This window comes from Varanus komodoensis, unplaced genomic scaffold (genome assembly GCF_004798865.1).
Source record: "Varanus komodoensis strain SLA01 unplaced genomic scaffold, ASM479886v1 scaffold41, whole genome shotgun sequence".
Classification (NCBI taxonomy): Eukaryota; Metazoa; Chordata; class Lepidosauria; order Squamata; family Varanidae; genus Varanus; species Varanus komodoensis.
The window spans coordinates 6,720,792-6,748,156 of NW_025335954.1; the positions used below are offsets into that span (position 1 = coordinate 6,720,792).

A 27,365-nucleotide genomic window follows, 5' to 3' on the forward strand; every position below is an offset into this window, starting at 1 on the left:
TTAAATCAACTAATGAGAACACACACACACACACACACACACACACACACACACACACACAAGAACATCTTGATTGCTAGCCCTTCTTAAAATGCCATTGCATGGAAATCACTCCACAGTGCCAGCTGTTCTTTTGCTGTGGCTTCCCAGCTGGACCTGGTGCTTTTCAATGCTGCAGGCCTGCAACATCATTTCCTTCTGGTGGTTTGGAGAGAAAGCCTCTGTGCATGAACAGTGAGCTCTATGGTAGGGCCTCCATGCAGTTGCATGGCGGTTGCAGCGCTGCTTCTGTATGTTTGTTGGACTTTGGGAAGACACCCATTTTGCAGGCAGGCTGCTGGGGCGCTCTTCCCTGGTCCGTGCCACAGGGCCGCTGTAACTGTCTTGGGCGTTCCTCCGGGGCTGCTTTGCCTCCTTTTCGAGCTAGCCGCAGACAAGTTGGGCGCTTGCATGCCAATGGCACTGGTTCCTTGTTGGCATCTCCGAAGTGCTGATTGTACATGCCCCGCCCCTTGCCCCCACCCCGAACCCTCAGCTGCAGCGGCTAAAGCAGCTTTTCAAACGCAAGCCCAAGGAAGAGCCTGTCCCGGAAGAACCCCAGGCCAACGGGGAGCTGGTCAGCCCATCGGGTGGGCCAATCTACTACATCTATGAGGACGAGGAGGACGAGGAGGACGAGGAGCCTGAGCCACCTCCAGAGCCGGAAAAGCCAGTCAACGACAAACCTCACAAGTTCAAGGATCATTACTTCAAAAAGCCCAAGTTTTGCGACGTCTGCGCCCGCATGATTGTCCGTGAGTCTTGCCAGAGGGAAGTGAGGCTCCAAGGGAATTGTGGTGGTCAGGGGGCTACAGCCTCTGCCTTCCTGCAGAGCTCCTGGACTTTAGCCGTGGCCTGGCAGGTAGGAGTCCAGCTTGCCCTGTCAGTGCATCTCTGCCGAATTGCTGCAAGCCATGCAGCTGTTAGGGGAAACAAGTCCTGCCTGTAAGTTTAGTGTAAGGAGGAAGAGGTTGTGGAGGGAGATGGGGAAGCTGTGCAGGGGTGTGTGCCATTGGGAACACATTTAAGGGGCAGCAGGACACTAAGATGGAGAGGAAATGGGTCAAACATTATTTAGAATCTCTCACACACACATATGCACATGGCCTTATACACCTGTTTTCATATATGCCATTTCTCACACAAACCACACCCTCTCACATGCATGTTCACACCCTTTCTCCCACTTATTTGCTTGTGCACACACTCACACATCCCTCCACCTCTCTTGTGCAGAAGCAGAGAAAGCAAATGGCTGCCCAGGCGGTGGTTCTCAAGAAGCTGAGGCTCTCCCCACCCACCAAGTCTGCATTGTAGCAAGGAGGGAGGGATGCTAATGGCGATCTCTCCCTCCCTCCCTCCCTCCCTCCCTCACTCCCAACTCGGCAAGGGCTGAGGTGTGGGGGGGGGCCTGCGTGCAGCTCGATCCGACTGCCTTCTCTCTCCGTATCATTACATATCCCCATAATTCCAAAGCGAGTGAGTCATGCAGCTCTCCGAGGAGGTGGGGCCTTTAATATTAATTTGATTCGGGAAATAGGTCACTCCCTGATCTTTCTTTCCAGCCCTACTGATCTTGTTGCTTCCCTTTTCCTGATAGTGAGGTTGTGTGGTGGAAAGAATTGTCCTTGCTGACTGCCCAAAATGTCACTAGCCTGGCCAAAGTTTCAGTCTCTTGCACTGCTTCCAGAACAGGACATAAAACCAGACCAAACACCAAACCATCTCAGTGTGATGTTTTCATAGAGATTGCCATCCATTTCACACTAAAAGAAAAAAGCCTTTCCGAAAAGGGGAGCACTTTGCACATGTTCAGAGTGTGGATGAGCCTTTTGTCCCTTTTCGACATAGGTTTTTCATTGGCTTATTTCCAAAGGAAGCTCAGAGGCACCAGAATATTCAAAAGCACATACTGGCCAGCTCAGGGGCGAGTTACATGTAAGGTGACAATGCTGTGTCTGTGACTGTAGGTCTCCCCATGGCAAGCGCAAACGACCCCACTTCTGTGTAGAATGGAAACAGGGAGTGTAACCAGGCTGGGCCATAGTTGGCTATCAGAGGCAGGCTGAGAAAGCCCAAGGTCGGCCCCATAAACACACAGAAAAGCACCAACCTGGGAGGCCACCAAACCCAGCAAGCCTCCATTTATAGCCATTTCTGTCTGGGAGGACTCAGTAGCTTGCCTGCCTGAACAGGGCAAGCCCGAGAACACCTCTGGTTGCAAAACACAGTCTGCAGACTTCCCCATGTGGGGCAGCCCCACAGCGCCCTTCCAGTCCCAGGCCCTGGAGCTCCTGACAGAGGGATTGAAAAGTGCCGGGCGGGAGGGGAGGGGGGCATTTCTTTCCCAGTTTGGCCCTGATAGTGAAGTGAACCCAGCTCGGAGATTTATCAGCCTGTGAGGGAAAGCCGGGGGTGCAGGAGAAAAGTCCCTCTGGGGGCTTTGGAAGGCCGTCTCCAAGGGTAGGCATGGCTGGGCTGCCACTGCAGAGCCACACGCCAGTCGGGGCTCCCCAAAAAGAGCCCAGTGGGCTTGCTCTCCTGCCCCCTCTGCAACACGGTGGTTCTGCCTCTCGCTTTGGCTCAGGCAATGGTGGTGGTGGTGAGGAGGAGCAGGTGAGATCCTCACCATTCGCTGGCACTCTCAGGTAAAGGAGTAGGTGCAACAATGAGAAAGAGGCAGTGGAACAAGAGCAGCTGCTAGCGCGGGCAGCAACAAGCTGGACTCGCTGCCGGGCATCTTACCCAAGGGGCTCAAAGGGCTGGAGCTGGCATGGCCCTGCTTTCCATGTGATCAAGGCAAACTTACCTTAAAGACAAGAGCCTGATGGTGTGGTTTTATCCCCTAAAAAGTGGACGGAGCAGTTTGGGGAGGGTGCCTCACCTCAGCTACCCACTGACTGCCTCTCTTTCTGCTTTAGTCAACAACAAATACGGGCTGCGATGCAAGGACTGCAAAACTCACATCCATCATCACTGTCAAAGCTATGTGGAATTTCAACGCTGCTTTGGCAAGATTGTAAGTGCCCCGGTTGGCCTGAAATGCAAAATTTCTGCTCCCTGCTACTTGCTCTCCCTCACATGGTTTGCCTTGCTGTGGTCCTGATCTGCAAGTCCAGATCATATCAGTCAGCTTGTAAAGACAGGGAATGCTGAAGCCCAGAGAGATAAGATCTTCCCACAGAGGCAGGCTCATTTGAGAACAGAGGGCTCTCCCAGATTGCTTTATTAGGGAATATAGTAGGAGCTCTGTGAACAAGATACTGCAAATTACTGGGTAGCCACCATGCTTGCAGCTAGAATAAATTTAGCTAAAATGGGGGCAGTATTATGTGTTATAGTTAGATGCGCAGGTCCAGTAGATTCTTGAGTTCAGTTTCTGAAAAACAAAATGACTGGAGTATGGAATATTGCAAAATTCCCTTATTAAGAAGAATGGAAACCATTTCATTTTGTTCCAGAGTCATTAATGCCATAATCATGTGTTGATCAGTGGCGTGATTATGGATAAGAAAACTAGATTGGTGTTAATGTTAATACAGAACTGTAAACAGAGCTGTATTATATGCTACAGAGGATATCATACATTTGATCATGTCAACATCTGATCAGGAAATGTTGACACCCCCACCTCCACCAATACAAGCCAGTATTCATCATTAACCCATCTCACAGAAAGATTTTAAAATACTATAACACATTATATTCTCTCTCTCTCTCTCTCTCTCTCTCTCTCTCTCTCTCTCTCTCTCTCTCTCTCTCTCACACACACACACACACACACACACACACACACACACACACACGTATGAGTAGCAGTGAAAAAGGAACTCATAATTCCTTATTTGCATCTCCCTTTCAATAACTTAGGGAGATGGGCAACACTGAGTGGTAGGTCCCAATTCCTGCTGCATGCAGCCTCCATCCTTTGGTTTCTCCCAAGGCCAATGTGCCTTTAGCAAACATCTGGATAACAGGAACAACAGCTACGTAAGAACTTGCCCAAGCCCATCCCGGGGATCCATAGCACTGCAATGAATTATAACCAAGTCTTCAAGACTGAAGGGCCTCTTTGTGTATGAGGTTTTCTTTCTTTCTAGGTGGAAAGAACTTAAAAGTAGAAAATAATTTGTTCAATTGCTGTGCATGTCTATTTCAAATGTATACATCTCAGTACTTCTGTAGATGTTGGAAAGCTGCAAGTAAAGCACAAAGAACCCTACAAAATAGGAATGTGCATTCAGGGTAACCTCCATATGGATTGCATCATGTTCCCTATGTGGACATGATTAACCCAAGCCCCATTTATTTCAGTGGTTCTACTTTAAGGAAGGCTAACACAGAGTACTATAATTAGACATGAAAATCCTTTTCTTGATGCAGCCCTTTTCTTATCTTGAATTCAGTGCAGAGCTTTGTGTAAGTTTTTCCTTGGCTTCAGTTCGCTACTTGCAAAATGGGATTAATAGCAACCCAACTCAGAATGTTTTGTGGATGTCCAAGATAAGGATTTATACCACATTTATAAATGCAATATAATACTAATAAAGAATGTTCACACATTTCTAGAGTCCTATACAGATGGTGAATTGTTATTTTTCAAAAGTGCTGAAATATTCTACTGTGAACATTTTTGGCATGCTTTCGAGGGGACCAAAATAGTCCTCCAAAAACCCATATGTTTACTTTTTTAGTACTGTTGGCAGTTTGTAGTCATTGTTTTCACAGGCTTCAGCTGCGTTGGTGCCCATTTCCCTGTGATCTCTACTTCCTTGAATAATCTCTGGCAATCAGGGATCACAAAGTGAATATGATAGAGGTAACGTTTCTTCTTCTGGAACAGGTCACGTGGTTGAGCCTAACCAGCCAGGCTAGGCTCTGGGCAGCCCAGTGAAAGGAGCAGGGGTCATGGCGTGGGAACAATTTCATTTTTGGATCATGTTTTTTCTTACTGCTGCTCTGAGGAACAGCACCCTTCATGCAAACACCTCTCATCGATTCTCAGGTTCTTTTTGTTGTGACCTGCCATGAGTTAGTTGTTTGTTCAAGAAATGGGGATGGCACTGTACTTCTGCATCCCAGAAGCATTGTGCCTCCAGACCAGGTATGGGCAACCTCCTGAGGGTTTGGCTTAGAGCTCTTATCAGCCCTCACCAGCATAACCAATGGTGAGGGGTCATGGGAATTGTAGGCCAAAACATCTGGAGGGCAACGGCTTGCCTACCCCATTTCAGGATTTGCACCATTTTCACAGTGCCCTCTCCCACATCACCAAAAGGTGGTTTTCTTGCTTCATTTGATGGAAATAGTTGCAAAAAATGATCTCCTTGCTTTTCTGCTTTGGACCATTTTTAAAATATGCCTATCTGAGCCAGGGTAGAGGCAGTCTGCCAGGATAAGTGCTGATGGTGTTAGAAAAGCACAAGAATGGGTGTGGTCCATCTGGCTATATTCTTTGCTTGTGTATAACACTTGTGTTTTGCTGCAGCCCCCAGGTTTCCGCCGTGCTTACAGTTCTCCATTGTACAGTGCCCAACAACTCGCTGGTGGTGAGTAATCTCGCACTTCTGTCACTCGCATGCTGGACCTCCATCCGCACAGCAGCATCCTGATGACTTTCTTTGGGTCTTGTTCCACAGCCAATCGGAGTGATCCCGTGTTTGAGACGTTACGGACCGGTGTTATCATGGCAAACAAAGAGCGCAAAAAAGGGCAAGATGACAAAAAGAATGTAAGGGAGTTGGTGTGGGGGAAAGCCCTGACATAAAGGGTGGTGCATTTTTCTCTGGGGACATAACCATGGCATCGTCCCTCAGTGACAGCCAGGGAACAAGCTGCCAGGTTGGCGTGTTGCATTTAGAAATGAACTAGTTCTAAAATGGGTGTGGCTTGTCTCTGACTGTCGGTCATGATGGCTGGAGATGATGGGACTTGCAATAGCAACATCGAGAGGGTCACAGTTTCCCCACCCCCTTTTTAAGGGTGGATGCAACAAGTAATATTAATTAATTCTTCCTCTTGTCCCTCTGCACCCACTTCCCAATCCCTGGCTCCATGCTGCAACAGAAAGTTTGGGGAGCCTGTTCTTTGCATAGTGCCTTTTCCTGACCAGAATGGCTTGTTGCATGAAATGCACAGGGACTATGAAAATGGCAAAGGTGTGGTTTTCTTCCTAAGGTGTGGCTTACACCTTCCCAACTGTGATCTCCAGGTCGTAATGCCTGCTGAAGTGGTGACAGCCTTGGGTGCCAGTGGCAGAAAATCTTGGGATAGGTTGGGAATGGGTAACCCTGCTTCCCCAATCCCCTCTCTCGAGACCCGCAAGAACTACTGACAGATTGCTCATGTCCTCTTCATAGGAAGAAAGGGTGCATGCCAAGATAGGATCCACTGGTTTAACCAGTGCTCAGCAACAGATGTTGCATGCTTCTGCTCAGAAAGTCTTCTAACCACCCAGCAGAACCTCCTGGTGCCCTGCTTAGCTTTACATTACCCGAGTTCCTGTTGCTTTGCCCCATGGCTCCATCCAGTTGCTCAGCATGGCTTGTTGCCGGGAACCTGTGCCTTGTAGCCCCACCTAGATGGCTGAGTGCGGATGGGCCATGCAATTGCCAGCAGAGGATGCACTATATATATATCCCCCCACCCCTTCTGATGCATTTCCCTTCCTGCTTTCTAGCCATTGGCTGCTATGATGGAGGAGGAATCAGAGGTCCCTAAGCAAGAGACTGGCAAACCTGAGGCAGGTAGGTACCGTGCCTTGGACATTCTGCTCCCAGGAGTCTCTCCAGTCCGCAGTCCGGCTCAGTCAATGCCAAATTCATGCAGACCAATGATGCAAGAGGCAGGAGTCGTCAGGAGTGGGGAGGAATGGTTCAACACAAATGTCACTTTTCAGCTGCACTGTGCCTAATGAAAGATGCCTAATGGTAATGTCTGCTTGTCTGCAATGCTTTCATCCAAAGGAAGACAACCATTTAGTCGTTTCTTCCAAACTCTGAGCCAGTTCCTGAGTACCCTTTGGTTCAAAACTGTTCCATTTCCTTACCCCAGGTGGGCAACCCATGTAGATACTCTGCCTGGCAGCCATAGCCCACAGAGGGGTCATAAGAGCTGCAGGCCAAAACATCTGGAGGGTCACAAGTTGCCTGCTCCTGCCTTGCCCCCGTGACTATCAGCAGAGCAAGCTGTGCAAAACAAGCTAATACATGCAAACCCGCTGAGCATGATTCACCCAACTTTGCTTGGCACAGAATAGGGGTTACCTTCCCATAGCCCTCACCATTGCTTCTTGCCTGGCTTGTTGAATTCTTTGATGAATTCAACAAGTCAGGTTGAGTATCCTCAGGCAAGCAGGATACTCAGCAGGCCTTTGATTTTGTGTGAGTGGCTGATCAGTTCTGAAACACTACCACAGGAAGCAACCCCCAACCTGAGTTAGAACAATATTGGGTTCGAGAGAGAGGCTGTCTCCCCAACAGTTTTGGAGGCCGCTTGTGTCTGCCACAGTTTCCTTGGCTGTCTGACACAGCCATAAACACAGGGATAAGCTGCATCCTTCTTGCAGGACTGCCAAGGGGTAGTAAAACATTTGGCAGCCATTATTAGTTGGAGGATTAGTTGCAGCGTTTCACATAACTATGCGTAGGTGCCATGTTCCTCGAGTGCTTATTTATCCTTATCAAGAGTAGGAGGGAGGAGTCTTTGATGTAGCGATGCGTGAGGAACCCAATATGGAGGGGAAATCCCTCCCCATTTTCTCATCTCGGCCCTGCAGATTTGGTTCTTTGTCGTGGCTTCTGTGCATCACACATATGGGTTGCTGCACCTGCGCAGTGCCTAGGCCGGAAGATTAGAAAGCTAACGGTTTTTGGTGGGAAAACTCCCCTCCCCTCCCCCTTTGTGGTATAAATAGAGCGGAGTGTCCGCCATTTTGCTCAGTCTTTGCGACCGCCGTTCACTGTGCCTCATGCCTGTTCGTCTCCCGCTATAGATCTGTGCCTCTTTGTTGTTTTTTCTCAAAAAGTTTAAACTTCTCTTACTCCAAGTTTGTTCTTCTCCCCAATTCTGTCTGTTTTCTTCTTGAATTCTTTCTCTCTATATAAAAAAACAAAACAAAAATATTATTTTAGCCTCTATACTGTCCTCTTTTCTTCATTTTTCTGCGATGGCACAGCGGGCAGCATTCCGCAAATGTATTGAATGTGGATCTAAAATGTCGCCGGCTGATCCACATGATCTATGCCTCCTCTGCCTCGGCGAGGGGCATAGGACCGACAAGTGTGGTCATTGCTTGGCGTTTACCAAGCAGGCACGGAAAAATAGGGAGAATCGTCTCAGAAAGCTCCTATGGGATCAGGCATTAATGCAGTCCGACCAACTGCTCCTACGGCCTGCTTCCTCTTTGTCCGTGCCTCCTCAGCGCTCCTCCTCCACCGTGAGCGCTCTGGCGAAGCGTCCTTCCTCGACCTCTGCCGACCCTCCTCAGCATCCTTCGGACGAGGGCGCCGCTTCTATGGGGGCTCAGTCGCTGCCTTCTCCCCTGACTAAGAAACGGGAGAAGCACAAGCATACCAGTCTGGATAAAACTTCCACCCATAAGAAGTTGAGGAAGGAAAAGGTGGATAAGCCCGCTCGCAAGATCAAGAAACCTGACTGCCCAAAACAATGAGGCTCAGGTTCATCGGGCTTCTCAGTACCGACGGCTGCCACGGTACCGACCCCCTCAGGACCGGCTCTGCAACTTGTTATGCAGGTGACACCACCAGGATCCCCCAGGCCAACCACTCGGCCTGAGAGCTTGCCTCCCCAGCAACAGGAGGAGCCACTTCGGGAGTCCATCTCTGATGGTGAAATCAGAGACTCCCCGCTGAGGGAATGCTCACCAACACCCATGCCACTGACTGAATCTCATGTTGCCTCACCATTACCTCCTAGAGGTCGCAGCTGTTCATCCGAGCATCGAGATGAAAGTTGGTTGATTCCGGGATATGGTGCTCCCCCCGGATGGGGTGGGTACCAGCCATATCCCTATTTCCCTCGTGAGCAGAGATCACCATTGGTCCTGAGGGATGTGCCATCCACCTCCAGGCGTACGGAGACGAGGCGCCCAGCCTCCCCTGAAACCTCCTCCTCCTCCTCAAACGACGACCGGCCGCACTACGTGGAAGACTCCGAAGACTCGGAGGTCGACTCCACATCCCCTGATGTGGCTGTCGCATATCAAGTGCCTGCTTCACCCGACGACCCTCATGTCTCGTTCACAGAGCTCATGTCCCGCTTGGTTCGTTCGCTTGAAATCGAAGCCCATCAACAGCCAGGCCCTTCGACAGATCGCTTCTATGACGTCGTTCGGGGAGAGCAGTCCGCATCCATAGCTCTGCCGCTTATAACTACACTGCGCCAGGCTATGGTCCAACCCTGGGACCAACCGGCCCAACCACAAGCGACCTCCTGCAGATATGAGGCTATGTATAGAGTTCGGGACGATGACATTCCCTTCCTGCTCTGTCACCCAAAACCGAACTCTCTTGTGGTTGAATCCTCCCAGGGCAGGGAGTCCAGGGGACATACCGCTCCTCGGGACAAGGAAGGGAGGAAAATCGATATGCTTGCGCGCTGAGTCTATGCGGCCTCTGGACTCAGCGTGCACATATCGAACTATGAAGCGACACTGGCACGTTACCAGTACTTTATCATGCAGAAACTGGATAACGTCGTTTCCTCCCTTCCGGACCACCAAGCAGACCTTGCCAGGAAGCGATGCAGGTGGCGGTACAACAGCTGTCTACCGCTCGTCACCATGTAGACACCGATTCAAGGGCCCTCGTCAACGCCATATCGCTATGCCGACATGCGTGGCTGTGCAATTGTAATTTCTCCGATGAGATGAAGCGCAGAATCGAGGAAATGCCTTTTGATGGTACCGGTCTGTTCCACCAGAAGACTGACCGAAAATTAAAGGCGATTCATGAATCACGCCTGACCGCATGCCGCATGGAGCTCCCACAAAAACGTAAGTGGCAGTGGCCCCGGTCGTCCTACTGGAATCAACCATATTATCTGCGCCAGCAAAACTACCCTCGAACCCAACAATACCAACAATGGCAGCGTCGGAGGCCACAAGCACAACAGCGTTTTTCCCAAGGCTGTAGGCGATTCGATACCGATAAACGCCCACATTGATGGCTTGTGCGAACCATCCTCTCTATTCCAGCACCACCTTCCCTTCTCCCTTTTGGGGACCGGCTCCAGGGCCAACTCCCCATTTGGGAGTCCATTACATCTGATAGGTGGGTGTTATCTATTATCTCATTCGGATATAGGATAGAATTCGATGTTATCCCTCCTTCGAGTCCGATTTACTTCACACCTTCTTCGTTGGTGCTACGCGATGAAGTCTCACAGCTACTTCTCAAGGGAGCAATTCGAAAATTGTCCTGCTTGGAAGGATTGCATGGATTCTATTCCAGATATTTTACAGTCCCGAAAAGGGACGGTGGTCTCCGTCCGATCCTGGACTTACAAACTCTTAACAAGTACATCAAACCAAGGAAGTTCCGGATGACCACTTTACAGAACATTCTTCCGTTATTGAAAAGAGAGGATTGGTTCGCCTCACTGGATTTGAAGGATGCTTATTTTCATATTTCCATACATCCTTCACACAGATGCTTTCTACATTTTACTGTCGGATCCGACCTGTTCAAGTTTAACGTCCTACCCTTTGGCTTGGCCACAGCCCCTTGAGTCTTTACAAAGTGTATGGCACTGGTATGCGCACACTTGCGGACTCGCGGAGTACAGGTTTACCCATACTTAGACGACTGGCTGATCGTCTCGCAATCCGAACAAGCTCTCTTGTCTGATATACAAATGACCTGCGCTTTGCTCGATGCTCTCGGCCTCTGCATTAACCGTGACAAGTCGACCCTTATTCCCACGCAGGTCATCGATTTCATCGGGGCACGACTCAACTCGACACGGGAAAAAGCTTTCCTCCCACCGGAACATCAGAATGCTTTATGCAGCCATATTCATCGGATTTGATTACATGGAACGGTTCCAGCCTTGTCCATTCAGAGACTACTGGGGCATATGGCTGCTGCTATTGCCATTGTCCCGTATGCCAGGTTACGTATGCGACCCATTCAACTGTTCTTCAATGCTGTTTTTCAACCGCAACAAGATCCTGTCACCAAGAAGATTCGGATCCCACATGCAGCCCTTCACACTTTAACGTCGATCAGCACCCCGTTTCGACCACCTCGGCCAACGACAACTCTGTACACCAACGCATCCCTCCTGGGATGGGGTGCGGCATGTTCGGGACTTTGGGTCCAAGGTACTTGGAACCGACGAGAGGCGAGGAAACACATCAACTTCCTGGAACTTCTGGCAATTTTCAACGCCCTCAAGGCTTTTGAGACTGTGTTATGCCGTCAAATTGTCCAAATTGCATCAGACAATGTAGCGGCAGTTTTCTACATCAACAAGCAGGGGGGCACAAAATCTCCAGCCTTAGCATACGTATCGATGGACATTTGGGACTGGTGCATACCGAGGAACATCACGCTTATGGGGGTTCACCTGGCTGGAACCGACAACGTCGAAGCAGATACATTAAGCAGACAGATGTCGACAACCCACGAATGGGAGTTGGACAAACAACTTTGCGAGGGACTCTTCCGCCTGTGGGGTTATCCGGATGTGGACCTGTTTGCCACGCGACAGAACAGCTTGTGTGCCCTTTACTGTTCCAGAGCGGGCGTCGGGCTGGGATTGATGGGAGACGCTCTCCTGGTCCCTTGGAGCAACATGACTTTTTATGCGTTTCCTCCAATCCCACTTCTGACGAGAGTGGTAACAAAAATAGCCCAGGACAGGGCCATGGGGTACTAGTGACTCCATGGTGGCCGAGACAACCATGGTTTACCACTCTCTTGCTGCTATCCAGAAGAACGTTCCTTCATCTACCAACTCTCCCGCACTTGTTAACACAACAAGGAGGAGCGATCCGCCATCCGGATATATTCTCTCTGAAGCTGACAGCATGGCGAATCACCTGATTCATGTCACCGAGTCGGTACCGGGTACACCTCACGCTACGGGTGACCTTACTCAACACACGGTATATGCAGCCCCGACTTCGAATTCGACAGCGAATATCACGATACTGATGCCTGCCGACAGAGAAATTCAGGCGATTATCGAATCTGCATTAAGACCGTCCACTCGTCGTTCCTATACATCTAAATGGAGAAGATTCTCCTCTTTTGCGGAGTGCCATTCGTTCTCCCCTGCAATGGCTTCAGTCACCAATATCTTACAATTTCTTTTACATTTGCATCATGAGGGACTTAAACCGTCATCCGTCAAAGTTTATGTAGCCGCTATATCCCATTATTGTGGCACTATACACGGGTTATCAGTCTTCTCACAACCGCTGGTTCGGCGCTTCATTAAGGGACTACAAAATTTACATCTGTCTATTTGCCCTGCCATGCCGACGTGGAGTCTTTCTCTAGTACTCCAAGCGCTTACCAAACCACCATTCGAGCCTTTAGCAACTGCGGACTTACGCCTGGTGTCATGGAAGACGGCCTTTCTAGTAGCGGTTATATCAGCACGCAGAGCTAGCGAGCTTTGTGCTCTCCGCATAGACCCACCATTTCTGAACTTCCATAAGGAAAAAGTTGTCCTTCGGATGGATTTCTCCTTTTTACCCAAGGTGGCCACATCGTTCCACCTGAATCAGGATATCGTTCTACCAGCTTTCTTTCCGTCGCCGTCGCCCCCGATAGAACGTGCTTTACACACGCTTGATGTTCGCCGCTGCTTGGCCTTTTACAGATCCCGCATTGAATCTTTTCTTACTACTAATAGACTTTTTGTTAAATACTCTGAGCAAAAAAGGGGATCACCAATATCATCTCAGAGACTCTCTAATTGGATCACCCAGACTATTGTCCTGGCTTATCAGCTGTCGAAAATAGACTTACCTGTCTCTCCAACTGGCCATTCTACACGAGCAGTAGCAACCTTGTCCGCTTTTGCCACAGGGGTTCCGTTGCAAGACATCTGCAGAGCTGCGATCTGGGCTGGTCCATGTACTTTCGCCAAGCATTATCGGCTTGATGTACGTGCCAGACGGGATTGCTCTTTTGGTAGAGCTGTTCTCTCATCCGTTCTTCAGTGATGACACCTCCCTCCGCCAAGTCTGGTAAGCTTGCGAATCACCCATATGTGTGATGCACAGAGGCCACGACGAAGAAAAGCAGGTTGCTTACCTGTAACTGATGTTCTTCGAGTGGCCATCTGTGCATTCACACAACCCACCCGCTGGCCCCACTTGGTGTCGGTGAGTGGATATCGTGTTTTTTCTCGGTACCATACTATAATTTGCATCGGTACCATTTGGATTATGTCGCTGGGTGTTTTTTTTTTTTTTGGTTCTGAAATATTAATGGCATCGGTGCCGGGAGGTTATATCGCTGACTAGAGATTGTTCTCAGTACCATACTATAATTCACATCGGTACCGTGGGAATATAATGGTGTCTTATCATTATTTTTAACCTCTAGAGGGCGAATGTGTGGTCTTCAAGACTGAGCAAAATGGCGGACACTCTATTTATACCACAAAGGGGGAGGGGAGTGGAGTTTTCCCGCCAAAAACTGTTAGCTTTCTAATCTTCCGGCCTAGGCACTGCGCAGGCGCAGCAACCCATATGTGTGAATGCACAGATGGCCACTTGAAGAACATCAGTTACAGGTAAGCAACCTGCTTTTCTCTTGGTGTGCTAACTTGATTTGACAAAAGTTCAGCTGGCACATGGACTTCTGTTTTCAAGGTGGGCAGCAGTGTGTGTGAGTGTGTTTGTGAAGGAAAATGTGAACAACATTCAGTCCTCTGCGTCACAAATTTGTGCAAAATCTGCAAATGTGGACACTGTGCAGAGTGGAGGCACAAATTTTGCACCAATCTGAAATTAACTACCAGAAAATTTGAGGTGGAGCATGTGAGAGGAAGATGTTCCCCATGTACCAATAACAACAAGAATAATGATTCACATTTAACAAGTTGACCCTAATCTGCACAAATTGTACTAGAGGGGTGCAGTTCTCCATTCCAAACTTGCATTTCAAGCACATTCACTGTGGCTAAAAACTAAAGCTGGCGCAGTCTGATTTGGCTATTTGGCCAGTAAGTCCATCAAGTTCAAATATGAATGAGTTTTCCAGTGCTGCTCATCTGTCCTTGGATGCCATGCTGCATGGAAAATTGCTAACAGGACTCCAACTGCCATCATCCCCAGCCACCAGGGAGGGCACCAGGCTGGAAAGTATGATGCAGGGCATACTTTCCACTCGACCAGAAGTGGCATACACAGGTGATATCTCCCAACAGCCCTAGACTGAATGACTGATGAGTGTGCAGTGTCTGTGAGTACTGAGCAGAGAAGGCATGTCTGTGCATAGCTAGTCAGTGGGTGGGGTTTTAGTGTCCTGCATAGCTTTTCTCTCACCCCTACAATTTTTAAGAATAATCTATGTAAATTAATTAAATGGATGGGGATTTACTTTATTTGCATACTTCAGATAAATAGCAAAATCCAGCCTTTCTTGTGCAAAATTCATGTTTCCCCTAGCACAGAGATCAGGCTGTGCTGCCTGGATCTTATTTTAATCTCAGGGTAACAGGGTGGGGGCTTACACAGATTTCCCAAGGCTCCCAAAGGATTCAACCCCCCCCCCACATTCAATGGCCAATCAATGCCCATGTCCTGCTTAATTTTCTATATGCACATTTGTCAGATACAACCTGTCAGTCTGCTGATAACAGAGCATTCTATTAAGAAACCAAAGCTTACTGAATTCTGGAGTTGAACTCCACCTTTTATTCATGTGAACAGGCCTCTTCAGTTCATTAAAATCTGAACCCCAGTTGAACAAATGCAAAAGTACTCCTGTGATGCCAAAGCAGACATACCTTGCATGCATTTCTTGTTTGTAACCTCTGGGATCATGATTTAACTGTTGTAATAATGAATTTTAACCAAAATTAAAACAATAGAAGGTAAGGCTATTAAAAAAGAAATCCTTATCCTTGGATGTGCAGAACACTAATGTAATCACCCAGGGGCAGGGGCAAGATGCTTTTTTCACAACCAGATATGTGCTCTTACTTCATACTTGGTCTTTTTGCTGAGCAGAGTACTGCCACCCTGGCTAACTGGAAACAATTATGTGGTTGTGGTGTACTTCTCCTAAAACACGGAGCCAAAGCTGCAGCCTGCAGCTTCTGTTTGGCTACCGGAGGTCCCGTCTGGCCTGCGGAGGCCTCAGGCAAGGCACCTAGAAGGGGTGGGACTGGAGAGGGACTTTGGTCCTCCTGTATCCTCCCCCATGAGGGGAAGGGATTGGGAAGAGAAAACCCTCTTAATGGCTTGGACCAAGTCAGCCTTACCCCTCCCTTGTCTTCCCTATTTGTTGAAAATGAGGGTGGAGAGAAGCCAGCTGTGAGTTCCTTTCTCTGCACAACGAGCTGGCCCTAAAAGACTGTCCCTCTGGGGAAGAGTGTGGTGCTGCAGACCATCTTGTTGTTCCCACTGCTCAGTGAGAGATGGCACAGGCAGCTCTCTTTTCAGGGCTGTCAGGGTCCAGGGCTGGGATGTGGCCAGCAGGAGACAAGACAGAGGCACCAGGTCTAGGATAGCAGAACACAAGACAAGGCAGAATCCAATGTCCAAAGCAAGGCTTAACGTCAAGTCTAAATCATGGTACAGGTACAGGCCGAGGCCAGGAACCAGAAATATGTATCAGGGCAGAACATGGACATGGTATTGAGCAAGCCAAGGGTCACAAACAGGTAGGCAACTCATGGTGGGCTACATAGCAAGGCAAGATACACTGCAAGGGTCAAGCAGGATACGGGCTAGCAGGCAAACCTGCCATGCTGAAGCAACCCAGCAAAGCAGGATACAAGGCAAGATGCTGGCAGGTTACAACAGGAACCAAATACAGCCAGGGTCAGGAGCTGAGCCACAGCTCACAGGAAGGCCTGCATTGCTAAGGTGGCACAGCAAGGCAGGGGATGGCAAGAAAGGATGCATACAGTAAGGCAGGTTGCAGGCATCACTGCAAGCAGGGAGACCTGGGCTGCTGAGCCAGTTCTGGAGGGAAGCACTTGCTTTTCTGGACTGCTTCCCCTGGGCTCCCACCTGGTGCTCATCAGGAGGCTGAGAGCTCCAGCAGGACCTGGGACTGATCCTGTGACTATAGCCTGGTTCTGGCCATCAAGTGAAGCCCCACAGAAGCCCAGATCCTAGCAGAGACGAATGGGGCAGTGGCCCTCTGCCTCCCTGCCCCCCGCACTTGTGGCAGAGGGACCCTCCCACAGCAGACCATTTGCTCCCATGTATAGCATGTGGTGGCTGATTGCCAGGCACGAGCTTTTCCTGCCCTCCTCCAGCCACCTCTGTTGAAGATGAGTATCTGCCCTGCCCTGAGGCAGAGGGCAAGAGCAGCAGCCTCCATCAGGTCTGTGTATGTATGCCCAAGTTATCAGTGCATGGGGCAGGTCAGATGCAGGGGAGGAGGATTGCTGTTCCCTTGCTCGCATGAGCCAAGAAAGGCGCTGTTGTTCTGTTCTGTTTCCAGCCTTGCCTCCCTTCCACCACTGGGACTCTTGCTTTCTTTGGGGGTGTCACGTTGGCCCTGGTTGCTCTCCGCTGCTTGTGCTGGTCCTTCACTATCAGAGAAACAAGACGACAAAGATGAGGCGAATGAAACGAAGGGCGTGCCAGGCAAAGGCACAAATGCTGTAATGGGCAGCATCAGGCTGAACACAGTCAAAATATCAAAATGGACTATTGGGATTAACCATATGGATCTTTCATTTGTAAGCCCAGAAAACAAACCACAAGGAAAAATCTTGATGTCTGGGGAATATTTTTTTCTTTTCAGTAGCGGTTCGGGTCTCTGTGTGTTCTGCCCTTCCTTTGCCTTGCCCACTCTAACCACTCTAAAAGCAGATCCTTTTTCCCTTTCTCTTTTTGGGCTTCCAGGAAATCCAGAAGGACAGAAAGCGGAGAAGAACGCTCCTGATGACAAGGTGCTTGCCTGCCTTCCTCCCCTCTTCCTCCCCTGCACTGAGGGAGGGCATGGGGCGCCTGGAAAACAGCACCAGCCCTCATCCCCACCCAGAAGGAGCCTGCAGGCTGGCTGCCAAGCTCCCTCCTCTGCCACATCCCGGGTTGTACGGCATTGCTCAAGGGTGTTTTCCCTGAGCTGCTGTGATAATTGAAATGGCTGCAGGCTGTAAATTGCATGGGGAAAATGTCAGCATGAACCCGGCAATTCACATTTGTGGAAGGGATGGTGCGGAGGAAAAAGCAGCTGACTGGCAGGCACCCACTAGCCCTTGGTTTTAAGATACTCAATGGGTGTATACTTAATGGGACCCTCGTCCTTTCCTGCTTGCCATGTCCCCCTTCCCACAACCAAACCTGGCTTGGCATTAAAATAGGTCCCAAGGCAAAGCTTTGTAAAGTCCTCTTAGTTTAAATGGTCAGGAGAGGGGAGACTTCAGGCATTAGAGATATATTTTGAGGGTTTTTTCCTAGAACCCAAAGAGCCATCCATGGAAGCCTGGTGCAAAAGACATAACACATTTAGGTGTAAAGAATTTTGTTAAGGATGTGTGAGAAATCCACTTGGAGGGTTAAAATCTAACAGATTGAACCTGCTCATTCCCCCAAATTGGAGCCCATCTCCCCAGTGTGGGTGCTGACTTGTTTCATTATAAGTTGACCCAGCACAACAGTTCCCTTTGTTTTTTTAAGCAGACTACTATTTGCATATTTTTAAGGAAGAGAAAGGTGCACAACATGTGGTTGTATTTACACAAACTGCGGCCATATTTTAGACAAATCACACCATATTTTATGCAAATTTCCCTGCTTCTTAAAAGAACGCAAATTGTGGCACACTTTAGAAGGAGAAGTCACAAACCTGCTCCCAACATGGCTTGCTTTCAGCAGTGCAGTCTACCAAGTTCTTTGGTGCTGCCCATCCTGTCTGGGTCAGCACATCCGAATAGCGAAACTACCAAGACCATCCTTCCCTTGCCCAAATCTAAAAGCTAAATGCAACATGGGGCAGAGAAAGCCGCCTGCTGTGCCTCTTGTTGGGTATCACAGGGACAAACCTGCTTTCAGCCTCTTCCCAGGCCCCCTTTTCGGTGCTGGAATGAGGCACGTGTCTACAAGGGGGACTAGGCTCTTTGGTTGTGGCTCAGTGGGTTGTAGCAGAGCTCTCTCCCCGTTGAAGCTGACCTGGTGCCCCCATACCTATCTTGCAAAGAGCTTTTTAAAAAAAATCCTCAGGCTTTTAGCACCTGAGGTATTTCCCCCACCACTGGGGTGGTTATTAGCACCCCCCCCCGCTTTTTGTTCCTATTGTGCTTGTATCCATTATTCTAAGATGCCCCAGAAATGTTGAATGGAAGGGGTTTTGTGAAAACATAGAAAAGTTTTACATGAAATGTAAGAACAAATTAAAATTAAAGGCCAGAAAGTATGAACTTGTCACCCCAAGGAGGCCGAATTAAATTCCTACTCACGCAGAGAATGGCCTTCACAGGGAATGGCTTACATAGGCCTCTCTGTGGCAGATATTTAACATGCGTTGCCCCCGGATGGACAAAAGGATCCGGAGCGATGTGGCTTTGGAAGTGGCTATTCTTTTGAACCTGGAGGGACCGGGCTCTTCTGAATGTGCTCAAGAATGCATTGCTGTCCCTGAACATGCCTCCTTTCTTCTCACCAGCAGAGCAAGAAGCAGCAGGCGGGGTTCCCACAGTCTCACTACTTCATTGCCCTTTATCGCTTCAAAGCCTTGGAGAAGGATGACCTGGATTTCCAGTGAGTGAGGAGACTTCTTTTGTGACCTTGCTGCTGGTCAGAATATGCCCTGCTCAGCCGGTCTTGAAATCACTGCTTTGCAGAGGCCAGTCCCAGCTTGGAGCTCTTTAGGCACAATTTCTGCTGTACTTGACCTACGTGGTGCTTCATCCCATAGGTTCAAACCTCTTGAACCCAGCAACCTCCAGATGTGTGGGAGCACAACTTCCATAATCCCTACCCAGCATAGCTGATGACAGTTGAGTGTTATGGGAGTTGTAGTCCAAGGCATCTGGAAGGATCCGTGCTGGGGGATGCCACTGTAGGTGCTCCCAGTTGTCACCTGGAGGCCATTGAATTATTATTTTTGACACTGAGATCACCATTAATGTTGGAAGGTAATGTGTGAAGGTGGCTTGAATGCTGTGGTGGTGTTTCCCAGATGTCTGTGTGCTAATTCAGAGCTAGGGGCTTGAGGGCATAGGAAGTAAATAAAGTCTAAATTCAATTTCCTGACAAAATTGCTACTCCTAGGCTGGGCAGATTTCTGAAAGATCTTAGTGGGGGCAGGGAGCAAAGTTCTAAAATCCATCGTGCCCACATGACTTTTTAGGGTAGGTGAAGGACTGCATTAAAAATGAGCTGAGCCCAAAAGAAGAATTGCAAAGTGTCACTTATTTTGAGGCATTGTTCCTTAGTCAAAGATTTATGAACCCTGTGAAAAACAATGCAGCTATCTCTCTTAGCTCAGTGCCTTTCCCCTTATTTTCATGATTTGAGTCAACCAAGCCTAGCCTGAAGTTAATGAGGTATTCCGATATAAGAAGGTTCATAAGAAAGTCAGTGTGGTGTAGTTGCTAAAAGCACAGGGCTGGGACTCAGACGATGTGGGTTCTAGTCCCTACTCAGCCATGGAGCTCAATGGGTGTCTTTGGGCCAGCCACAGACTCTCAACCCAACCTACCTCACCAGGTTGTTGTTGTGGGGATAAGGTGGAGAGCAGAAGAAAGAGAATGATATATGCTGCTCTGAGTTCTTAAAAAGAAAAAAAGGCAGCATATAAATCTGAAAACAAAGGTTCTGGGGTTGCTGGAGTGTGACATGCCCATTCTGTCTCAGGACAGCTTGCAAAACTTTGGAACTGGGAGAGAATGTAGGGTTAGGATGAAGGGGCTATGGGAATACGGCCGATGTCAGCTCAAGTGATGATGGGTGTTGACCCCCACCAAACCACCCTCTAGCTGCTGCTTCCAGAACAGGCCATCTGCTGCAGCCTTTTTGGGGAAGGAAGAGAATGGCAATTGCTTAGCACCTCCCAGTGCTCATGAAGGGCTTTCTTGTTTTGGTGAGTGGTGGCAATGGGAGCAAGGAAGATTTGTTTCTGTTTGACTTGGTCAAGTACTCGAGATGGGGAGAGAGATGATTCCCTGTGCAAGTCATCAGAATCTAAATGGGCAGCTCAGAATGTACGGCCACCATGGTTTGCATCACTGTGTTCAAAGTGGGCCTCTTCTCTTTCAGCCCTGGGGACAAAATTGCCATTGTTGATGACTCCAACGAAGAATGGTGGCGGGTAAGAAGAATGTTTCTGCCTTGGGACTGTGCCCGGGTCATTTGGGAGAATCATTTTGGTCTCTCGGAACTAAGGATTAGAAATATCTTCCCAATTGGATGGGAAGCATCCACAAGCATTCTTTGGGACTGCCTTACTTGCAGCCTCAGAACTAGGGGTTTTTATCTTGACATGCAGCTCTCGTGGTGTCTTGAAGACACGGCTTCTCTGTGCTCCTACAGAGCTGCTCGGGTCACGTTCACATGACAACTGCCTGTCACTTTTATTCACGCTTCCCCTTGACTGTTCCTCAGTCAAACTGAAGGGTGAACAAATCCATCCAGTGACCTCTGAGTTGAGGGCAATCGTTGCTTTCCTGCAACTGCTGCTGCCATCCAGGACAGTCTGTTTTCTTCTCCCTGACCCCACAGCCAGGGCTGAACTGCCAACAAAGCCTCCACGAGCAACAGGAAGGCACAGGGATGGGGCAAATAGTGGCAGAGGGAGAGAAGGTCGATATAGCAGGCTGTGTGAGCCCCGTGGGTTGTCTCTTGAGAATTAAATAGCCGATGGGGCAGGCAGGGGGAAGGCATGAGGGTCATTTGACTGAAAAGCAGGATATAAATTTTGCAAATAAACGAAAATAAAACTGTTTATCTTAGTGCTTATGGACCTGTGAAGTGGCTTGGGATCATTTAACACTGAATTCTGCTACCATTTCCCATTTACTAAGCATTTTTTGTGGAGGAGCTCTCTGAAAGGGCTGCTGTGGCCATGCAGCAGGGCCCAACAACACTGGAGGGAAAAATGACGTGGCTGAGCAGAGAAGTGGCAGAGGAGCAGGGTGCTAAGTTCTTTCCCTGCCTTTCCTTTCTCCACTCCAAACTGGTATTACCCAGGAACTTTTTCCCTGGTGATGTTCACAGATTTGTATATGTTTGCTGAGGGACGGGGGCCATTTTAGAGAACAGGCCACTGCTTGCCTCTCTGCCTACTTCCTGCTTTAGCCAGCTGGGCAAAAACCTGACGGAGTGGGAGATGCTGTGAGGGGAGTCACTGGGGAGGGAAAAGGTTAAGCACCCCTTCCTGTCTGATTATTCTTCCCTGCACATCCCCACTCCCATGACATTATCATTTTGAGGCAATGCAGGCCACACGTATGCCTCTAAACTTGTTATATTCCATCCTCAAGCAATAGCTCATTAGGAATGAAACCTGCCCTGTTTTCTGCGTAAACAAACTGAACACTTTTGTGAAGTCATTCAAGGAAACCTGTAACAGTAATTTTAATCCCCCTTTCCTTTTGAGAACAACCTTTTTGTAGGGTTTAACAACCTGTCTCATACAACACTTTAATGTTCCCTGTTTAGAACATGCTCCACTGCAATCCTGGAAATAGCTCACTGAGAAATCTAGTTGGTGGTTGATTTTTTTAAAAGAATAAATCTGAATTTATTGTGTTAACAAGAGCCTATATTCCAAAATCTTAGTTACTTTGTTCCTCTTCCTCTTCTTCCTTCTGAAAAGAACTTTAGTTAAGTGTTGGGAAGGAAGTGAGTGAGAATTGTCATGATTCTTTTTTTCTCTCTTTCTAGCTGTTTTTGCAGGAAATAACTACAAGTATATTCATTCTGTTCTGTTTGATGGTGGCAGGACTTGGAATTTTTGAGTTAGCTTCTTTCAAATTTACAGTCCCATGTGATTTTTCTAGGGCAAGAAAGTTGGGGAGATTGGGGAGAAAATTGGATACTTTCCACCAAATTTCATTATTCGGGTGCGTGCAGGAGAACGAGTACACAAGGTGACGCGGTCCTTCGTGGGCAACAAAGAGATTGGCCAGATCACATTAAAAAAGGATCAGGTAGGACCTTTGGAGATATTTAACTTTCAAAGAACTCTGAATAGCTAAAGTTGGGGTGGGCAAGGGGGTGGATGTTCAGTCCTCTGATTTGTAGAAATGCTTCCTTCAGGTGCTCATGCTTCACCTGCATCCCCAAACCTCCAAGTTTCCCAGATATTTCTCATGCAAATGGGTTTCAGCTCCATTAATTTTACCCCTGAAGACTTTTTGGTCCTTCGATTGTTTCTAAGGATGTTACTGTGCTTTTAGATCTTTACCCTGTTACTGGCATTATGTTTTAGTAAAAGCTTATGTTATGTTTTATCATATTGTATTCTAAGGTTTTAATTTTATGAGCTCCCCAGAAATGCATGTTCCTTGATCTCTTGAGCAGTTTACAGGTGATGCTTAAAACAATTTAGTATTTTCCTGGCTTGTAGGCTGGTTGAAAAAAGGGGATTGTTGACTAAAATGTTAATATAAAACATCAATTTGCAATGGATCTCCTTTCCTTCATTCCTTCCTTCCGGCCTGATTTAACATCATTTGGGCATAACCACCTTCTAAAAAGAGTTCTTGTGCTGATTGTGAAACCTCCCCCTCACGGGAGATCCCACTTCTCAGGCACTGAACATCACCAGATGCTTCCCAGACAAAATGTTGCAAAAGACCTTCTCCTGAAAGCCTCTATGCCATCTCGCACACTCCTTTCTCTTCCCCTTGAGCAGTACTGCACCTCTGAGATACAAGCTTACATAGGGCTTTTAAACTGATCCTCTGTGTGGCTTTAAGCCCCACAACTGCTCCTGTTTCCCTCCTTTGTCTGGGAGAAGTTGCAGGCTTATAATCTTAAGTGTTGGCCCCAGCTGACTTCAGACCCACCTCACTCATTCTCTCCCCCCCCCCATTCTGCTGTAGATTGTGGTCCAGAAAGGTGAGGAGCTGAATGGGTATGTGAAGGTCTACACTGGCCGCAAGGTGGGGCTGTTTCCTGTCGACTTCATGCAAGAGATCTGAGGCCCAGTCCTGGCACTTGTGATGGTTTCCTAGCCAGGGCTGAAGGAGGCTGGTTGTTTCGAGACAGATTCCTGGCTATCAAGGACTCTCTGCAGCGGAGCTGGGTTCTGTGAGTGTCTGTGGCCCAGAGCGACGCTATCCCATCAAAGCCTTTGACCTCTGGTCTAGGACTGAAGACATATTTCTGAAGGAGTGCATATTTCTGCCACTTCTGGGGCCTTGATGCTCCTCTTCAACTCCATGGCTTGGTGGCAGACTCCAGAACGGGTGTAGCCATCATCCCTTGACAATGTAGCCATGGAAGTGCTGGGATACAGCGAGACTGTTCTGCTTCCTGTCTGCAAAGGAAGCGATAGAGATTGTTCACACGGACTGCCAGATCCGACAAATGGCTTTTGCTGCAGCATCCTGCAGGGGGTGTCGAGCTTGTGTGCATGTGTGTTGACTCAGAGACAAAATGGCTGCCCCTTTCCTGGCAGGGGTCAGGCCCGGCTCCCTGGGTTGCTTAGATTGCTTACATTTTCTTACGTTTTGTGATGTATGTTATCTCTTTCTCTCTACCCTCAACAGCTTGCCTACCTGTAAGATATGAGATCAGTGTCCAATGAACTGGCCTGATGGCTAGAGAGGATATGGGGCTGTTCCGCTATGGATATATCGATATACCTCTCTCATTATCTTTTTCCTCCATTTGTGAAATAGATTTTTTTAAGCGTCTCCTTTCAGTGACCCTCCCTCCCCCAGCCTCAGTTATGAGGGAGGTCTGATGTACTACATGATTCTATTCTCGCAGCATGGATCTACTGCTATTTCTGTGTCCGCGGCTATGACTTTGTCTGTTGACATGGGCTGAGAAGAGAGCATGCAAGGCCACAGTAAATGGGGGTAACTTAGTTTGTGGAAAAAGTGCTTCTTCTGTTTCCATGATCCTCATGGGTCAGAGAGGATGCCACGCAGAACTGAGCCTTTTGGATGTTACAAACATGAGGCAATGGAAGCTCTGCAAAGGATGGGCACACGCCCTGCTCCCACGCTCTGGGTGTGACGGCTGCAGGGGCTACTTATGCCTCTCCTTTGCAGAAGGAGGTGGAAACAGTATGCTCATCTGGGTCGTGTGAATCTCTCCACTGGAGAGATGAATGAAAATATGTTCCATTGATTTGCATTAGTTAACATCTCAAGTTAACTTTCCTTTTCACTTCCCAGATGATTGGAGGGCGGTTGGGGTGGGGAGGGGGATGTTATAGACCAGGGGTAAGCAAATTGATGCCTTCCATATGTTTTGGACTCCAACTCCCATTACCCACCACTCTTGGACACGTTGGCTGAGGCTGGTGGGAGTTACAGTTCAAAACATCTGAAGGCCGCTGGGTGTCCTGTCCCTGCTTTAGGTACGGAGATACAGCTGGGTTTCAGGGCTGCTGAGAGAGCTTACAGGCAGCTTTCAATGTGTGAGTTTGTTGCAATGGCTGCTGCTTGAGGCCCAGTCACACTCCTGTAACGCAAGCCCTTTGCCCATTTGCACTTCACACCCTTGCAAGGTTATTTGCACACACGTTTGTGCATGCAACAGTTGCACGCTGGGTTTGCTTTTGAACTTGGGCACCAAGCCCCTCACATGCTTTCTCAAGGGTGGGCAGGGCAAGCAGGCAAGTGTGCAAGCTGCTTGCCATCCTCATTGGCTCGCAGTGGTGCCACTTGCCAGAGCAAGCCAAGACAGCAACGCACTCCGGAGCACACCTAGCTGCCCCCTGCACAGGACCTTGCAGTCGGTTCCCTTCTCGGTATAAAATGCTCAGAGGCCAGCTAGGCAGCTGCCTGGCATGTCTCCCTCTCTAATAGCCAGGCTTATGCCCTCCCCGGATCTGTGAACTGCAAAGGCTCATGTGGCTCCACAGTTGCTGTCACGCCGCAAAGAAACCCGCCCAGTCCATGTGTGGGGTCCTCCTATTTATTTTCTTTCAGTCTGCATTGGCGGGCTCTCTCCACCTCTGTGCCCAGCTTTGCGTCCCATTTCCATGCTTCTCACAAAGCATCATCCCGAAACAGGCCAGCAGTGCTGTCCTTGGGCCAGGGGTGCACAACCATTTCTCAGCCCCGAGGACCAACTGGGGTGCGGGTGAAGGAGCTGTGCACCCACACACACGTATCTCAGCGATCCTGGCACAGGTTGCTGCTGCTTCTGGGTGGGGAGCAAGTAGGGCGTGCAGGCTGGGTGGGGGGAATCTGGCAGCACTGATGGGGTCAGGGCATCTGTGGGGGGAGCACAGGTTAGGCATGCTGGTCTGTGATGTGGTTGGGTGCCCACTTGAGAGTGCTGATGCACCCACAGGATTCCGGCTGTTTGGTCGCTGCCTCCATCCTGCTCCAACTCCAGTGGCATTTCTTGGGTAGGACTGCTTAATTACATGTTGCAGAACTGGGCGCCAGTTGGCAAAAGAGCAGGCAACCCAGTGCCCTCCAGAAATGTTGGACTACAGCTCCCATATCCTCAAGTATTGGCCATGGTGGTTCAGGCTGATGGGAATTGTAGTCCAAAATATTCAGGCAGCACCAGATTGCCTACCCCTGGGCTAGCTGGTCAAATAGGTTCACCCTTATGCACAAGTGCACAGGTAGGTTAACTAAGCTTTTGCCGTTGCTGCCCCACCCCATAATTACTCCTCAGTTAAGTGAGGATGCTGAGGACTACTGTGATGCCTGGTTCCTAGTTAAAGGTGAGGGTGATCAGACTCCACCCCCATCTTATTTATTTATTTATTTATTTATTTATTTAAAACATGTCTATGCTGTCCCCATCGCAACAAAGCCTCGGGGCGGCTCACAACATCCATAAAATTACAAAATAACACAATCAATAATTTAAAAACTGGTACCATCTCGGCTATATATTAAAATCTATAAGTACAATAATAATAAATTAACAGTTAAAATAACTTTTAAATAAAAAGGTCTTTGCCTGGTGCCAAAAAGCAAATAATGACGGCGCCAGGCAGACCTCTCTGGGGAGTGTATTCCATAAGTGGGGCGCTACCGCAGAGAAAGCCCTCCTCCGGGTACTCACCCTCCTAATATCCTTCACGGAGCGCTCCCGGAGAAGGGCATCTGCTGCCGATCGTGGGGGGGGGGGGGGGGCATATATGGACACAGACGTTCCTTTAGATAACCAGGTCCCAAGCCGTTAAGGGCTTTATAAGTCATCACCAACACCTTGAATTGGGCCCGGACTTCAATAGGGAGCCAGTGAAGCTGATGGAGAACTGGGGTTATATGAGAACAATGCCCAGTCCCTGTCAGCAACCTGGCAGCTCTATTTTGCACCAATTGAAGTATCCGGACCGTCTTCAAGGGTAGCCCCACGTAGAGCGCGTTACAGAAGTCTAGTCGGGAAGTTACCAACGCGTGGGTCACTGTCGCCAGGCAGTCGTACTCCAGGTAGGGATGCAGCTGATGGATCAGCCGGAGCTGAAGGAAGGCGCTCCTCACCACCGCCGTCACCTGAGCTTCTAATGACAGCTCAGGGTCGAGGAGCACTCCCAAGCTGCGAACCCTCTCCCTCAGAGGGAGTGCAACCCTATTTAGGACAAGGCCCAAGTCCCCCACCCTGAAGTCCGAACCACCCACCAACAGGACCTCCGTCTTGTCTGGACTGAGCTTCAGTTTATTGGCCCTCATCCAGCCCATTACCTCGGCCAGGCACCGGTTCAGCACAGCCATTGCCTCACCTGGATTAGTTGAAAAAGAGAGGTAGAGCTGGGTATCATCAGCGTACTGATGACTCCACAGCCCACACCTCCTGATGACCTCTCCCTGCGGTTTCATGTAGATGTTAAATAGCAAGGGGGACAAAATGGACCCCTGCGGAACTCCATGGCATAACTGCCATGGCACAGAGCCATAGTCCCCCAGCACCACCTTCTGGAATTGGCCATTGAGATAGGAGCGGAACCACCGCAAAGCAGTGCCTCCAACTCCCAATCCCACTAGCCTATCCTTCTGGATAGGCTAGTGGG

The 27,365-nt window shown here is 49.0% G+C and overlaps 1 protein-coding gene across 1 annotated transcript in view; it reads left to right on the forward strand.

Annotated features, from left to right (window-relative positions):
* Window positions 1-23,928, forward strand: part of STAC3 (SH3 and cysteine rich domain 3) — a 39,957-nt gene extending 16,029 nt beyond the window's left edge. Inside the window, exons 4-13 of the mRNA XM_044443184.1 lie at window positions 536-794; window positions 2,961-3,058; window positions 5,528-5,588; window positions 5,679-5,770; window positions 6,719-6,785; window positions 17,108-17,154; window positions 18,873-18,964; window positions 20,465-20,516; window positions 22,207-22,356; window positions 23,254-23,928. Of these exons, the coding sequence (XP_044299119.1) occupies window positions 536-794; window positions 2,961-3,058; window positions 5,528-5,588; window positions 5,679-5,770; window positions 6,719-6,785; window positions 17,108-17,154; window positions 18,873-18,964; window positions 20,465-20,516; window positions 22,207-22,356; window positions 23,254-23,352 (1,017 nt within the window). The 3' untranslated portion in view covers window positions 23,353-23,928. The remainder of the gene's footprint in view (window positions 1-535; window positions 795-2,960; window positions 3,059-5,527; window positions 5,589-5,678; window positions 5,771-6,718; window positions 6,786-17,107; window positions 17,155-18,872; window positions 18,965-20,464; window positions 20,517-22,206; window positions 22,357-23,253) is intronic.
* The last annotated feature ends 3,437 nt before the right edge of the window (window positions 23,929-27,365 follow it).